This window comes from Podarcis cretensis (genome assembly GCF_951804945.1).
Source record: "Podarcis cretensis genome assembly, chromosome: 13".
Taxonomy (NCBI): domain Eukaryota; kingdom Metazoa; phylum Chordata; class Lepidosauria; order Squamata; family Lacertidae; genus Podarcis; species Podarcis cretensis.
The window spans coordinates 35,372,107-35,384,873 of NC_137182.1; the positions used below are offsets into that span (position 1 = coordinate 35,372,107).

At 45.4% G+C, this 12,767-nt stretch overlaps 1 protein-coding gene across 2 annotated transcripts; it reads right to left on the minus strand.

The window, feature by feature from the left end:
- Nucleotides 1-1,003: 1,003 nt before the first annotated feature.
- On the minus strand, nucleotides 1,004-9,886 carry LOC307201831 (serine protease 27-like). 2 transcript variants are annotated; one of them, XM_079951301.1, is made up of 6 exons: nucleotides 9,248-9,886; nucleotides 4,946-4,966; nucleotides 3,495-3,654; nucleotides 2,749-3,020; nucleotides 1,818-1,978; nucleotides 1,004-1,625 (listed from the first exon to the last, which is right to left on the minus strand). In XM_079951301.1, exons 1-6 carry the CDS (start codon nucleotides 9,300-9,302, stop codon nucleotides 1,338-1,340), a joined length of 957 nt encoding a protein of 318 aa, XP_079807427.1. In that variant the 5' UTR covers nucleotides 9,303-9,886; the 3' UTR covers nucleotides 1,004-1,337. The 2 variants fall into 2 exon arrangements, with proteins under 2 accessions (XP_079807427.1, XP_079807428.1); XM_079951302.1 differs by having other exon boundaries at nucleotides 1,005-1,625; nucleotides 3,581-3,654; nucleotides 9,248-9,311.
- Nucleotides 9,887-12,767: the final 2,881 nt, after the last annotated feature.

The following is a 12,767-nucleotide window of genomic DNA, read 5'->3' on the forward strand; positions in this document are numbered from 1 at the left end:
ACAGCCCTGCTCAGACCTGCTCTGCACCATCCTCAGATGCTTTCGTTTGCCTGGCTGATAGCTCAGTTGGTAGAGCATGAGACTCTTAATCTCACAGTTTTGTGGATTCAAGCCCCACAAAGGATTGGGCAAAAAGATCCCTGCATTGCAGGGGGTCAGACTCTTTGACCCTCTGTGTCAAGGGGAACACACACTACTTTCAGCCCCCTTGGAAAGATAAGGTGAAAGCTCAATCCCAAACTCACTGAAATATTAAGTAATTTGAAAGCAACCTGTGATGAGGCAAATAAACAGAAGCCTTTATTGCAACAAAGAAATATTTCCAAAAATTGGATGACAGATTTCAGCACAGTGTTAACACATATACACACAAACTTTCCATTATCCCATTCCCCAGCCCAGCGCCAAAACGGACTTAGCTCTTTGGATTTCAAACCTCACAAGGAGAGGGTGGCAAGTGTGGCAGGAAGATTCAAGGACAATCAATATTATTTTTTGAGAGTGATTCTAGTTCTGTTGAAAGATGCCCAGAGTGGTTGGGGCAACCCAGTTGCATGAGTGGGGTACAAATGATGTAGTAGTAGTAGTAGTATGCATTGTTTTATATTTTCTGGATATCCCATGATTATATTATAAAGTAGCTGTGTTCTATGTTATAAATCAAGCACTGCTATGAGTTGTTTCTTTTTGTTTTCCAATGTATTGGTTATCAACTTTTAAAATGGTGTGGCATGAGGAAAATTTTATTCTGAAAGTGTGGCCCAGAGAAAAAAGTTTGAGAACTAGCCTATCCAGACCAGCATTCTTTTCTCACAATAGCCAACCAGAAGCCCATGCAAGACCCACAAACAGGGGGTGAGTCCCCTTCCTGGCTTCTGAGATTTCCCCTGGGATAGTCAACGTGATTTCACATTTGTCTTCACTGCTATTTGGACTAGAAACCTGATTATATTATTACTTTTCAAACGAGAGGATCTTGTCACAAGAAGGCAGAAGGTGAAGAATTCTACGGAGCTTTGGTAATCTCTTGTCCAGGAACCAGAACAATTATGGCACCTACCCTTCACTTACTATGGGACAGAAATGCTTTGCCCTACTGATCTTCAAGCTGCAACCCAAATCATCCTTCAAGCAGGAAACCAGGTGTGGGAAACATTTGGCCCTCCAGGTGCTGCTGAACTACAACTCCCATCAGTCACAGTGAGTATGGCCAGTGGGAGTCGTAATTCAGAAACATCTTGAGGCCCAAAGGTTCCCCACAACCTACAATGTAGGGCTGCCTACAATGTACCCAAATTCAGCACTGATTCTACAGCAGCAAGCTGGCAAGGAACTCCTCACCTCAAGAATTCCCACTGCAAGAAAGGCAGGAGGAGGGAAAGAGAGGAAGTGACAAGAGGAGTGGAAGTGAAAAGTCTGAAATGGTTCCCTCCCCCCTCCAGAGCGATGGGCACAATTCCAAACCGCAGGCCAGGAACGTAACGCTGCAGCCAATCGCCATAGGACGTGACTCTGGTGTAGACGCCGGGGCGGTACGGGAGTGCACAGCCTTGTCCCCAGCTCACGATGCCAACCAGGAACCAGGAGTCATTTTGGGCACAGACCAAGGGCCCCCCGGAATCACCCTAGAAACAAACAAGCAGAAGCAGGGAATAATAACGCCCCCTCGAAATCTCTCCCCAGGCAACCAATATCTCAGTTCCTGCTCCTTGACCACATAGAGACCTTATTGAGCATCTGTAGCAGTCTCTGAGAAATAGGCCAGGAACATCTGAAAACACTGAGAAACCATTCAAGACAACTGTCAAATTGCTCACCAGGCAAGCGTCCTTTCCTCCTTCTTTATATCCAGCGCAAATCATGGTGTCTTTGACAGAATTGGACCCAGTTGGGGGCACATTGAACATCTCGTTGCATCTGTCAACATCTATGAGAGAGACCTGGACTTGTTGCAGCGTCTGAGGGGATGGAAGTGGTTCTAAGAATGCAAAGGAGAAGAAAAGTGAGTTGCATTCAGGCATGGTGAATGTGCAACCCTGTGCAACCCTGCCTCAAGACTGCCTTCTCCCTTTCTTCTTGTGGCCAAGGAGAAACTCTGCTGCAGGCCTGAATTAAGAGTCTCTATATGACTCTGTTTAACAAACCTGTTGCACTGTAAAGATCTGCACGGTGACTGAATCAGTAGTCAAGGGTCAACAGGCAACACAAAAGGGATAAGCCTTACTGGAACATGGTGGTCTGGCTACTCTCTGGAGCCAGCCACAGGGAGAATACAATTCTAGTTTTCAAATGTCCTTACCAGCTACCTCCAAATAGTTATGGGGGCTAAGTTAAAGTACTGGTGTCAACCTTAAAGCTGTAAACAGCTTAGGACGTGAGTCTAATCAGCATATCTTCCCATATAAACCTTTCCCCCTCTGAAAAAGGCTTCTTTCAGGTACCATCATTCACAAAAACTAGACTCACATCAGTTAGAGCAGGGCCTTATCAGTGGTGGCCACCAGGAGGGAGAGAGGCAAGGTGTGGGAAGGTTGACATTGCACAAACACCAGCAGATCCATTCCCTCTCCCTACCAGTAAGCAACCACTCTGTCAAGAAGCTAGAATAGCCATCTGTGCTATCCGGTGAGCCACTTCTGGCTCAAGGGATCCCCATGACTCAAGGATAAACCCTCCCAAAACATGCCACTCTCTTTCAGAATTCATTTCAGGTTGACCTCCAACCCCATGTTCTCACCAGGCTCTCACCATCAAATCCAATGTTTCCCCATCCAGTCACAAAGCACGCCATGCCCTCAGGGAACATAGCCGAAGGAAATGGCACACACACTGGGAGGAAGTATGGGGTATAGTTCACGGGTCTTTGGAGCCTCAATAAGGCGATGTCCCCTCTTGTCCCAGTCCCATTAAATGCTATGTTACGGATTACTTGGGTGACAGGAACGGTCTGGGATTTAGAGCTTCGATTTGCAAGTTGATATGCTCCCAAGGTCACGGTGATGTCTGAGAAAGGATTCAGTCTGAGAAACAGAAATGAAACAAAAAAGAAAATGCATTGGGGTGTGATACTGCAGCAAGGGATGGAGTCGCTGACTAACAGTCAAAGAGCATTTTAAAAATGGGTTTCCCAGGATCCAGCAACCTCCAGGCTGTGATTCAAAGCCAACAGTGGTCCATACTAGTCTTGACACCTCCATACTATTAGCCTTTGCACTGAACAAGTTCCTTTTTAGCGTTATTAGCAGGTGCAAAGGGCCTTATTCGGACTGGAATGTCAGCAGGGAGTCAAAGGGTTAAACGCCATAGAGTTAAATGCCACACACACCACCACCAGAGTCCCAATCCAAATCAGGGGACTCCCCAGCTTTTCATTTTAACATGATATTAATGCAACTGCTCGTGTTGCCATGCCTAGCTGGCCCCATCAGGCAGAAAGACTGAGACATTTCTGAAGCACACCGGTGAAATGTCACTACCTCCTTGCTGGTACTTACCTAAAGCAGTGAGCGGCTGACACAACCCACTGTTGTGCCACGAGGGACCCACTGCAAAAATGCCTCCCCTTCCAACCGACACTGACCTGCCATGGCCAGGCTCCAATCTGTGAGGCTTGGCCGCCCACAATTCGGTCAGACAACACTGGTTGACCACAGACTTGAAGAGGAAAGAAGAACACGGAAATGCATAGATCACAACACAGCTGGAAAAGTGCACTTTGATTGTTTCCTTGCCAAAGGTTGGTGATATTTTAGCTCCTGGGAGCTAAAGCAAACATGGCCAGATTATCTTATTTTCTTTTCCTTCTTTGCTTAATAATACCTATGGGAGGCAGCATGTATTTTAGCATCCTTTTTCATGTTCTAAACCTCCCTTCCTCCATATCTCTCCTATACACACACACACACACACACACACACACACACACACACACACAGAAATAGGCTTGATCCCAATGCCATTGCTTCTGTCAAAATCAGGGCTCCCCACACCAGCTTTAAAAGAGAGGATTAAGGAAAGCCAATCACAGATCTCCCACATCACACCTGTTTGGGTTCTAACTGCCTGAAAGTACTAGGTCACCCTACCTTTCTACACTAGGATGCCCAACCTCTACTGTACAAATTTGAGCCTGTGGTCCTCCTGATGTTGTAGCAGGGATGACTGTGAATATGTCAGTTTCAGTTTCTCTGTTTCCGAAATTGAAGTTCACTTCTCCACATTTACACATCGGTTTGTGATTTAACAGAGAAAGGAAAGCACTCAGGAAAATTCATCAGGCTTACAGTGCAAATGTCTCCTAATATATATGTTCATATGCAGTTTTGCATAATACACACATTTTTGCAAACCAGTTTCCTCCTGCCTGTGGTTGGGAGCCAGCGGTGGCACCTCTCCTTTCTGGGCCAGTTCTCCCAGGCGCCAGGCACGGGGCCAGCAGGCATGCCAAGCTCCAGCCCATCACGATGCCCACAGTGCGGCCATGGACAGAGAGGCCAGCGGGCGGGTGGCGAGTCTGGGCTGCGCCTCAGCGTGTAGGCGGCGAGGCTTCGGATTGGCTGGCACCAATCAAAGCCCAGTTCCCTTCTGCAGGGCAGGGAGAAGCCAGGAGGAGAGGTGAGAAGGTGCCGCCGCAGTGTGTGTGAGGGAGGGGGGGAAATGGTGCCCCCCCCATGCAAAAAAATGGCACAGCCCAAATGCTCACACCGATCCAAGCTGCGATTTCAGGACTGTCTGCGGGCCGGATCCAGAGGGCAATTTTGGCCAGATCCGGCCCATGGGCCTTAGTTTGCTGACCCATGCTCTGGAGAATCCACAGGTCATAATTCCCAGGGCACACACCCCTTGCTTCCCCTCCACTCAAAATGAGGAACCCACTCTGAAGCTGAACCTGAGGACAGAGCCCAGGTGGCTAGTTTGCTTTGTATTGCACGGGTGACATTCTTACCTGAAAACAATTCATCTGCCCCTGAGGAAAGAATTCAAGAAAGGGGGGTGGAGGGAAAAAGAAGTAAATTATTATTAGCATTGGGAAGAGGATGTATCTTTTTATTTTTCAAAAATCCTCCAAACTCTGAAGCTGCAGTCCTGTGCACACTTGCTTGGGGTGGGGAGTAAGCATAAATGAAGGCGGGGGGGTCCTGGAAACTGTAGCTTGCCCTTCACAGAGCTACAGTTCCCAGCACCCTTATCAAACCGCAGTCCCCATGATTCTTGGGAGGTGGGAAAGTGCTTTAGATGTATGGTGTGTGCATAGACTCAATGAGACCTGCACCTAAGTAAGCGTGTATCCGATTGCACTGGAAGGCTTCACAGTGCACCACTGCAATGAGCTGCCTCTGCTGGCTGCCTCATTTATGCGGCTTATAGCAATACTGTGCACTTGCGTGCTTGCCATTTGCTTGTGCCATTTCTGTGATGTCATGTAATCCCTTTGCACTCTGTTTTGGGGAGTCTTGCACACACCCCTCAAAAAAATGTAATGTCACCATAACACCTGTAACACTCATGGCGGCCACTGCAGATATCTCTTAAGTTATCCTTTCATAATGTTTAGATAATGTATTTACATCCTAAAGTCACAGTGTTGGGAAAGAGGCTGTGAGAGGGGAAGGTGAGCTTTCGGATCCGCCACACCTTAGGCTCCAGCATGCAAACAATCCATCAGGGGGCAGTGTTGAACCAAATCTCATTCTTTCTCCACCTGCAGCTATCTCATACAAACAAAGGTGTTACCTGTCGGCAAATGAATAAAAAATAAAATGTGCAGGAGTTGCAGAGCTTTTTGTGCTGTGGGAAGTAGAATTAGCCCTTGCATGAGACAGGCTGAGGGAACACTTGCTAAGTTAATGATTAACTAATGGATTGTTGTCCACTGGTAGTTAACATGAGGGTGTTGTAACCTTAGATCATGTGAGAGGTATTAGGTTGCAAAATTTCCATTTTGAAGGGAGTTTTCTGTGGAACTCCCTCCCATCAGATGTCAAGGAAATAAACAACTACCTGACTTTTAGAGAACATCTGAAGGCAGCCCTGTTTAGGGAAGTTTTTAATGTTTTATTGGGAGCTGCCCAGAGTAGCCGGGGAAACCCAGCCAGATGGGTGGGGTATAAATAAGTTGTTGTTGTTGTCTCCCAAACTCAATGGAGTGAAGATGTAAATGAAGCTCTCCTGAAGGGAGAGTAAACAGCCTGGAGGCTGGAATGCAGACTGTGGAGAAGGAGAGGCCTTTGCTCCTAGGTTGGTCTGGATTATTTCATATTTTGTAAGATGCTGAGCCTGTGCTGGACAGCACAAGACATTGCATGGGTGTTTTGGAGGAATCACTTACTGTATTCTGTTTCGTTTTAAAGAGTCATGCCAGTAAAATTTTGAATAATATTTTTATGCGCCTGGACAATAATTTATTCCAGAAGGAGTCAGTTCTTATGCTTCCAGTCGTTTCAAAACTGTGCAATATTAATATCTGCAACAAATCATCCAATGCAGTATCTAAGACAGCAATGGAAACATTGAAGCAGAAAATCTCTCACATGTACATTCATACAGAATTTGCCATAATCCCTTTTCAGTGCCAGGGCTTAGCAGAGCCATCAGAAAGACGACTGTTCTCCTGACAACATGCAAAGTGCCTTTTCCTCACCACAGAGCAGCTGTCACCAAATTGCAGGCACAGCGACATTCAAGGAAATGGCATTTCAGCTCTGAGAGTGTAGCTTCCAGGGCATTTTTAGGTTTCAGCATTCTTTTTTAAAAAAATCTGAACTCTTCATCCATGCATGGGTGCCCACAAAGAAGTGGAGGGAGTAGCTTCCTTGCTCCCCACCCCCATAAATATAACCCCAGATTCCAGCTTTCATTTAAAAGAAAAGGAGTAAGATTCTATAGAAGCAAGATATGAAACAAAATGTACCAGCGCTATTCTTTTCCATTTTTGTGAGGGATTGGCCTGCTCTCCTCTTTCAGTGTTTTACTTCACCATGTACTCCCCACTCCACTGGGGGTGGGGAGGGAATCCTGCAGATGTACATGTATCTATTCATGGTCTCCTAATCACACAACACTCTTTCAACACAACCATGATTTGGGAAAAGAAAGTTTTCAACTGGAGCCTAGCTGTGCCCCCATGTACCATCGTTCAGCCCGGACACTGAGATCCAGCGCCGAGGGCCTTCTGGTGGTTCCCTCATTGCGAGAAGTGAGGTTACAGGGAACCAGACAGAGGGTCTTCTCGGTAGTGGCGCCCACCCTGTGGAACACTCTCCCTTCAGATGTGAAGGAAATAAGCAGCTATCCTATCTTTAAAAGACATCTGAAGGCAGCCCTGTTCAGGGAAGTTTTTAATATTTAACGCTGTACTGTTTTTAACACTTGATTGGGAGCCACCCAGAGTGGCTGGGGAAACCCAGCCAGATGGGCTGGGTATAAATAAATTATTATTATTATTATTATTATTATTATTATTATTATTATTATTATATCCCACAACCCTGGTTAAAAACATCACTCCCCTATTCTAAGGGGCTCGTGGGAAAATGCTAGAGACACTTCCCAGCCCAAGGAATGCCCCTTCAGTAGGATCATACTTGCTCTTTCGTTGCTTAATCACTACACAGTCCAGTGACCAGGGGTGGAGGAAGGAGGGTGCAGTGGGTGCAGGCCACCCCAGGTGTCACCACTGAGGGGGGCGACCAAATGCCGGGTGGCACTCACTGCGGGGCCTGCAGCACGTCCGAGCCATGTGTCTCTCCTGGGAGAGACGCAGTGGCTTGGGCCTCTGCAGGCTCCACACTGCCCAAATGGTCCGCCCGCTGCCTCCCCCTCAACTGTAGGGCAGCTGAGTGGGAGGAGGCAGGCAGATGCCTCGGAGGCCCCGCAGTGCGCCCCGCCCTCACCCCACCCTCACCCCAGGTGCCCTCGCGGCTTCCTCCACCGCTGCTAGTGACAATCCCCATCTGCTAATTAATTCATCCCTGATTTAATACCACCAGAGACAGGACTTTTATATCACCAAGTGTCATCTCATAACACAACAGTATATAACCAAATTAGGTTGTATTTTCCAATTGGTCATCAGATGTACAACAATATTTTTAAAGAGATAACACAAAAACTTTAGGCTAAAGCACAAAAACCATTGCCGGTGTGTTTCAGTGATAATTTACCTTCTCTGGTGTTTAATTTGTACTCAACACGCACATAATGTGTGTATATATAAAGAGAAATTGTTAAAAAGTTCTGAATTAATGGTATTTTAACCCCTTACAATCTAGGTGCATGTTTATTTGCTTTATTTTTTTATTTTTTTAAAATGGCCCTTTCCTCCCTGATCCTGGGAATGATCCCTGCCATGATGGCTCTGTAGCTGATATTCTGCCACCACAGTTGGGCTTCTGCCAAATCATATTGTTCCTCAGCCAGCAAACTGTGCCCAAAATATTTCCTTTCTGTTGACTTTATGAAGAGGGTATAGTATTTCGAGATTTATTTGCACGAAAGATCTTCTCTACTGTAAATGTTGTTCTTAATAGTTATAACTATTTATTTTGTTATAAATATTTACTTTTAAAAAATAAATGGGAAAGGTTCGAAATGTGTCCCATGCTTCTGTGCCACGATGGTTTTGTTCACCTATGCATTCAACATATTCAGATGCGATGGACAAGAATTATGTACATAGCTGAAAAACAAATACTGAATAAAATGTTAAGAAACTCCTTTACCAAGGGGGATTCCACACACGCATATAAAAACCATTCTGAAAATGCTTTTTTAAATAATAAAAAAACAATGTTTTTAAAAATACATTGAATTCTCCATAAGGCTCACCAGCACCATCCAGTGTCACATTGTATATTGCACCTAAAACACACTTTAAAGGTTTTATTTGCAGCTGTATAGCTCCAGAAAGGATGTAACACCCTTCTCTTCTGGCAGGCATTTGAGTGACATGGTGTGTTGCCCTTGGGTCTCATTTTCTTCTGACTTTTCTGTAATTTGGGTAATTTTGATTGTACTGCTTTGTTTTAAATGGCTTCATTATTTTGTCTTTAAAAAATGTCTAACTATTAACCACTTTGTGATTTGTTAAAAATGTGGTCTACAAATGTTTCGTATTAATAAATGTATTTTCTTTAAATCCTATGTGGCTTCATATAAATAAAGTCAGAATGGGAATGAAGATGTGTGCAATAATCAAGCATACAGGGGGAGAGTATAGAGAAAGGCAGGAACTATTTCTTGTACTCACTGTTCATCAGGGGCAGCATCAGAAGAAACAAGAACCCCATTGTTTTTGTGGCCATGGTGTAGACCTTGTCCCTCTTGTCTGGCGACCTCAGTGTAGGGAAGGACCGGATGAGCAGATATCTCCAGGCAGACAATCAGGTTTACGAAGGAGTCTAAGAAGCTGTTATACCCAACCAAAAGGGAACTAATGTTCCCCAAAAAAACAGGAAGAACCCAGGAGTCCAACCAAAAGTAGGGTAGGAAACTCCAGAGTGTCAACCGATTCACTCTTTCTGTTACTTCTCCCTAAAAAACATGGTGAACCAACTTGGATTGTAGAGAGTCTAAAGTCCACCGGACAACATTGTTTTAACTCACTTGTGACCCCACCACAAATCTATGAAATTTTATGAGCTAAATCTTCTGAGAATTCGGGTACGCTGGCTCTTAGCCTTTACAATCACTAGGCATCCTGTTTCCTTTAAGAGAACCCAGGGGTCCTGCTCCAATCTCACCCACTAGAAGTCCCCTTCTAGGACTGGCTGCAGAACCAAATCCCCACTGTGACTGAGTGATAGCTGGAGAAAGAACCCAGTAGTCCCGCCTGCTACCCAAAGCCCTCTAGATCCCACCCATATTGTACACCATGTAACCATCACGTGTATTCTGCTCCCTAGACATCTCCTCCACCTGTCATTCAGCCATATAAATATTGCAGTGGGGAACAGAACCAGAAGAGGTAACAATGAATTTATAGAAGAAGAGCCTTGTCACCACCTGGATTAGACTTAATAGTGGGGGAAAGGATTAGGGGACTCAAGAGGGAAACTACGCTGGAAAAGCCTGAGGGTTTGGGTGGATTCCCGTTGGCAGAATTATGAGTGGAAATTTGTGGGTGGCAGTGTGTACAATTATCCCTGCATCTCACACCAGGAGCCAGTTCTCACCAGTCTAAGCCCCCTCCTTGTAGAAACATTAAACAATTCAGCATCAGGATAAATGCGAACCTTTCTTCCGCTTAGCAATCATTAAAAAGTTATTAAGTAAACGAAAGGAACATCAACTAGCTGTTTCCTCCTACTGCAAATTTCAGGGCTCAGGATACTGGGTTTGATCAGGACCAGAAAGGGCAAAGGATTAAAGCAGCTCTCCCTGACTAGGAACTCTCCAAATATCATGGACCACAATTCCCATTGGCTCCTGTCACCATGACCAATGGTCAGAGATGGTGGAAGCTCTGCTCCAAAACATCTGGAGGGCACCAAGTTAAAGGCTGGATAAAAAGCTTCCCACACCACAGTCTGCATCCTGCTCAGACATCCTATGTCTTGTGATCTGGACCCCAAGTTAATGTCTCTTTAAAACTGTTCAGTTCCTCTAATCCTCCACTCTGCCCAGGCTGAGGGATCATGTCCTACTGGTCAACTTCCTACTGCACAATCTTGATGAAATAACTGCTGTCCAACCCTCTGGCAACCCCGTCTCCCTGCCGCAGCAACTGAGAGGAGATATGATAGCCACCTTCAAATATCCAAAGGGCTGTTGCATGGAGGATGTAGCAAGCTTGTTTTCTCCTGCTTCGGATGCTAGAACCTGAACCAATGGATTCAAGTTACAAGAAAGGAGATTCCAATCAAACACCAGGAAGAACTTTCTGATAGTAAGAGCTGTTCAACAGTGGAACAGACTCCCATGAGAGGCAATTAACTGTCCTCCTTTGGAGGTTTTTAAGCAGAGGTTGGATGGTCATCTGTCATGTAATGTCTAACTGAGATTCCTGCATTTCCAGGGGTTGTTGACTAGATGACCATCGGAGTCCCTTCCAACTCTACACTTCTGTTCATCCTCTAGCCTCTGGCTGCGTGGCACTCATTCAATTGTCTAAACAGTGCTCCCTGTCAATCATTCAAAACCCAACTAGGCCAAGAGCCTTTTGAATGGGATTGTTGCCAACTTCCTCATTGCTCTTGACCTCTTAAACCAACAGCATGGCTCTTTATCCCAGTCTGTATGCAATTTGGATTAGAGATTGTTTTTAATTGTTTGCATATGCCAGATTGTTTTCATATATGGAATTGTGAAATCACTTTGAAATATTTTATGGGACGTGATTTGTAGATGGAATTAAATGAATAAATAAACTTACATCACAAGTTGCCAGTGCAGTTGAGAATGGGGTTAGCTGTGTTGAATTTGTTCCAGTGTAGGAACAGTTAGACCAACATTCCACAGTGCTTCATTTCCATGTTGAGCTACATACTCACTATTCCCCACTCCCATTTCCGTGTTTTATGTGATCCTATGAAATAAATTGCTCACTTGCATTTCTGGGCTGCATGTACTGTTTTCTGAACACAGTCAAGAGTTTGTTGTGTCCTCCCTCCTCCAATTGCATAGACCAGTTGGACTACGCTACTGGTTGTTAACATGCCTAGAGAAACAGAAGGGGAGATGGGCTGAAGTTGCCTTCAGGAGAGCTCTTCCCAAGGGATCATAACAAGGCAGTGGAAATCTTGGATGCTTTGTCCCTAGGTGAACCCAAACACAGCCCCGTACTTCAAAATTCATGCTTCTCTGAATTTCACAATGCAACTCTCCAACCAAGCAATGTGTACAAAAATGCAACTACTCTGGCAAAGTGTGCACAGAATGCATAGTTTTGGGGGAGGGAACATACAAAAATGCATTAGATATGGGGAAGTTGTTTGTTTGTTTGTTTGTTTGTTTGTTTGTTTGTTTGTTTGTTTGTTTGTTTTACAAAATTGGGTATGAGGGAAGAAGAAGTTAGAATCTATTTGTCACAACATCCCTCACCCGAGAGATTACCAGAAGGTCTTTTGTAAATTCCTCCATAGCCAGAGATGGGGGGGGGGGTAAGGTTCCTGGAACAGTAAGAGTAACACATGTTACAAGATAAGGGAATGGTGAGAGTTGTGTGTAACGGGTGTATAATCTTGCTTATACATGCATTTTGCTATAGGACTGATATAGATGTTGTTTGTCACAATCTATATAAAGGAGCCCCCGCCTATATTTGGGACTCAGTCTTTGAGAATGACCGCTCCCCACTTAAAATGGAGGGCGCCCTTTGTGTGGACGCGTGCAGCCCTGGATCTGGAGTGGCCCCATCAGCATAGGCTTTGCCTTCCCTCAGGTGGGATACCTGGAGGTCCCCGTCTACCCCAGTGAGTTGTCCAATCCCACCTGGGAGAAGCGTTGCCAGGGAAACCAGGCCAGGTAGGGGGAGGGATTACCTGCCCACACAATAGAGGGTGGATCTTACCTGGTAATCCTCACTTGGCTCCAGAGCTTCTCCCACCCTACCCACCCTCAGTTAATGTCTTCTTTTGCAGGTTAACTTTTCTTCATAGGTTTTGCAGGTTAACCTTTCTCCACAGGTATGCGGGCGCTGCTACGATAAGGTCGCTGTTAAAGGGCCGGAAAGGAATTTCCCTGCATTGGCAGGTTTCACCTTTCCCGTAGCAAAACGTCACAACTTTGGCGGTATCAGGCCTTGGGCGGAATCCTTTAGTCCATCTTCC

Coding starts and splice junctions, on each gene's coding strand:
- LOC307201831 (XM_079951301.1), bottom strand. CDS start 9,302: ATGGCCACAAAAACAATGGGGTTCTTGTTTCTTCTGATGCTGCCCCTG. Junction 3,655..4,945: donor GGCAGATGAATTGTTTTCAG/GTAAGAATGTCA, acceptor TTCCTCTTCAAG/TCTGTGGTCAACCAGTGTTG. Junction 1,626..1,817: donor GAGGAAAGGACGCTTGCCTG/GTGAGCAATTTG, acceptor GTTTGTTTCTAG/GGTGATTCCGGGGGGCCCTT.